Consider the following 3,779-nt stretch of genomic DNA (forward strand, 5'->3'; position numbering starts at 1 on the left):
TTTATATAACATTTAAATATTATTTAACTTAATTCCTACATAATATCTTTAAAACTTAAATAAATTTAATATCAAGTGTTCATATATTATATATGATACAAATTATCATCAAACTATTAACAAATGAGTTAATATTCTAATTAATTATATTTTATTTAAATAATATATATGAACTATCATCGAACTTAATGTCGAATATTTAACAAGTTACATATTAAACAACAAACTTATTTGTTAAAATAAATGAACAAATTCGATTAAGTTCACATTTACTTCATTTAATCTTCGAGCATTTAAAAATTATTGAACTTTTTTTTTATTTACTAATTTGAACGAACATGATCTAATCCTTCCCTATAGTCAATAATAACAGAACGCAAAAGAGTTGAACAAAACTTTAAAAAAAAAAAAAAAAACATATCCCCATTGCCTTCACATCTCACACTCATCACATCACGACTGGGTTTCCTTCATCATAAAAGATGCATGAAATAATAACATATGATTACAATAATAAAGCAATTAATATTTTCCGTTTCCTTCGTCAAGCTGATGGTGGCACTGCCTGAACCTCATTCAACCACTTCCAGACCTTAATCTCTCCTAATCTCTCCAGTTTCATCTCCAGTAAAGAACAGTCCGCCGGGGCCAGCCTGTATCGCTCTCACCTCTTGCTTTGAATAGATCCTACCCCTCTCGCTGAATCTATACAGAAAATGGTGGTGGAGAGAAGATGTTATAATGATGAACTACTTTCATGAGGGCTTTGTTGTTTGAGAATGTATGGAGAGCTTACGAGGGAAGATCATAGAGGCGAACAGTGTCGTCATTACATGAAGAAAACAAGACGGGCTTGTTCTGCGCATCGTGCATGCCGCGCAACGCAAGCACGCCCTGCAAATATATACACTTCACAGTTTAGGGAAAGCTAATAATAAAACATAGGGGCATTTACATACATACCACTGAAATCTTTAACATGACATAAAATATACCACTATTAGTAACTTTTTAAAAGTGAAATACACTTTTTCATGTATAATTTTATACAACCAAGGGGTTATACATGTAAATAACAAACTTAGATGTTAGATATGTAAGCACATAAGAACTGTGTGGTATGTTTGTAATTTTTCCTAATTTATAATCGCAGTTTCCTCAATACATCAATTACCCCGTCCTAAAAACACGGTTTTTCAAAGAAGTCGTACCAAAGACCTTTCATGGAAGTCTAGTGACTATACCCGAGGAGGTGGAAGAATTATTTCATGAACATCCTTATAATTTTCATTAGATGTAGATTGAATAAAACTAAATAACAAAGATTGAAAAATGTAACAAAATAAATGCTTTGAAGGACGGAGAATCCTAATGTAGAATAGAGTGCAAAATCAATGATAACATTGACGCTTTTCAAATGCAAGTATATAATTATAAATTTTTAGATATGCGTGTGTATTTTAGTGCTAATTTATGTCCTACTTTCTCAAGACTAGACCAATTACATCAGCCCATATTTTAGACTATCCAAAATCGTTGCCAAGCGCTTACTTTTCATGCAGAAAGTTTTGGCAAAGCATCCTACATTAACAAACAGAGCATGGAAGGAGAAGAAGCTTAAAAGCTAATAGCAGACTCAACATTGAGTAATAGTAATAAGACTAAAATGTTCCTCTAACAAATAAACAAACTGATGCCGGATTAATTCAAAACACAATAAACAACAAACAACAAAGCCTTAATTCCACTACGTGAGGTCGGCTACATAAATAATTTTCTCCATTGCATCCTATTTAGTGTCATATTTTCATTTAGTTCTAATAAATTAAGATCATTTTTTATACAATAAGCCCAAGTCTTCCTAGGTCCAAAACACAATACGAAAAAATAAAAACAATAATAATAAATAAATAGGCAGATACAATCAACCACTTGAAGAGAAAAATACAACACACAAAACACGCAAACTCACATTAGGGCGAATCCCGGGTAAAGGTGGTGACGGTTAGAGGGCCTGGTGGGGGCAGCGGCAAGGTAAAGATGGGGTTTTCGGGCTGTGAATGAGGAGCAGCAGCGATTATGGGTAACTGAAACAGCAAGGCAGCAAGGGGTGGCTGATTAAACAATTAGAAAGTCAAAATGATAAACCTAAGTTAGCATGATTAAAGTAGTACAAAAAGATCTATGAATGATAAGCTTAACACCCCTCATAACAAACTTACAACATTCAATTAAAATAGCTAAAAAATGATAATGATAGCAATGAAGATAACCACATGTAGCAATTAAAAAAAGCATAAAACTTCATAAAATTGACCCACAATGTTGGACTAGGCTGGTGATGATGAAGCTGATAAAATACTTAGCTCAAAAAGCATACAAAGCAAACGTGAATCTCTAACTACATCTATAATGAATGCAAAGTGTTTTGGGGTTTGCATATATGATTCAAAGAGGTTTGGGGTTTGCTGAGTGGAGCTAGGATCCAATTCGCAAGCTCAAGATAGATAAGAAGGCAAGCAAGGGTGAGTGGAAGATGTAGGTTATGTGGTGATAGGTGCAGGTTAGCGACAAGCGAGTGTGAGGGTGTAAGTGGCAATTGTTGGTTTTAGGAGTATTAAAAAACACACACATGTACAAGAGTGCAATAAATGTTATTGAAGGAGGATGGTGATAAGATATAACGTGGATCTAGGAGAGGAGAACCAAAGGGGTCGTGAAGAGAGGAATTTAGATAGAATGTAGCCTTTAGGGGTGTGGGGGGTGGATCATTGATGAGAAAATCCCAGAGTATTGCCAAAAGAATTCTTCCTTTCATCCAATATACTCTAATTTATTAGAGGACATCATGATCTATTTATAGACTGAAGAAATGTACACTCCCCAAATAAGCGTACACTCAAAATGAATTTCCTTGATTTGCATGGCCACATCAACGCCTATGCCCTTTGTAATTTCTTCAGCCATGTGTGCAAGCACATAAGCAAAGGCATAAGGATTCATAAAATTTCAAAACTTCAGGTTATATTTGAGGAATGTGACATTATTCTTATAGAAGAGTTTAAAAAATAAGATCAAATATAATCCAAAATTTATCCAAAAGGATAATTCATTTAGAAAATCTAAAATTAAATAAGATGAAATAATTAAAATAAATCTTAAACAACACAATCCGCATTTCTCACGCTGCATAAAATGTAACAAGCAAACAAAACCGCCTTAATCCGATCTCACATGGACAGAGAAATTATAAAATTGAAGTTGGCGTATAAAAATGTGGTTTAAGAATCCAAAACAAGTTTAGCAGGTTAAATAGTTCTTATTTGGTTCTTCATAGTTGTTGACCTCATTTTTAGTGAGGTCTTAGCCTTCTAATCTTAGAACCTAGGATCTAGCCTTAGGAGTTTCTGGTTGACCATCCTAGCGGACTAGTAACGGAGCCCACCTCCCATAGAACTTCAAACCGCTTCTTTACTCATTTTTGTGAAAACTCGCACGAGTGGTCCCAAGCACTCAATTTCTAGTTGCAAGGGCTAAGGACCAACATGCAGAGGGTCTGAAAATGAGTTCCTATAGGATCGAACGACCTTAGGTTAACCCTCGGCGACTCAGCAACGCACTTGTTGCATCACGCGCAATTTTGGCTTAAATTGACTCGCCCGCCGGCAAACTCGTCCGGACGACCCCGGATGACGAAACGGACTGCGCTGACGCGTCCGGAACGTCGATTTTAGCTAGAAAAGACACCCATATTGCTGTGGTTCCACACTCGCGCGAAC

At 35.4% G+C, this 3,779-nt stretch overlaps 1 protein-coding gene across 1 annotated transcript in view; it reads right to left on the minus strand.

The window, feature by feature from the left end:
- Window positions 1-355: 355 nt before the first annotated feature.
- Window positions 356-3,779, minus strand: part of LOC110019197 (zinc finger CCCH domain-containing protein 17-like) — a 24,185-nt gene continuing 20,761 nt past the window's right edge. Inside the window, 3 exon segments of the mRNA XM_020716780.1 lie at window positions 356-604; window positions 606-705; window positions 797-894. Coding sequence (XP_020572439.1) covers window positions 545-604; window positions 606-705; window positions 797-894 — 258 coding nt within the window. The 3' untranslated portion in view covers window positions 356-544.

The sequence above is a fragment of the Phalaenopsis equestris genome, unplaced genomic scaffold (genome assembly GCF_001263595.1).
Source record: "Phalaenopsis equestris unplaced genomic scaffold, ASM126359v1 Scaffold000053, whole genome shotgun sequence".
In the NCBI taxonomy this organism is placed as follows: domain Eukaryota; kingdom Viridiplantae; phylum Streptophyta; class Magnoliopsida; order Asparagales; family Orchidaceae; genus Phalaenopsis; species Phalaenopsis equestris.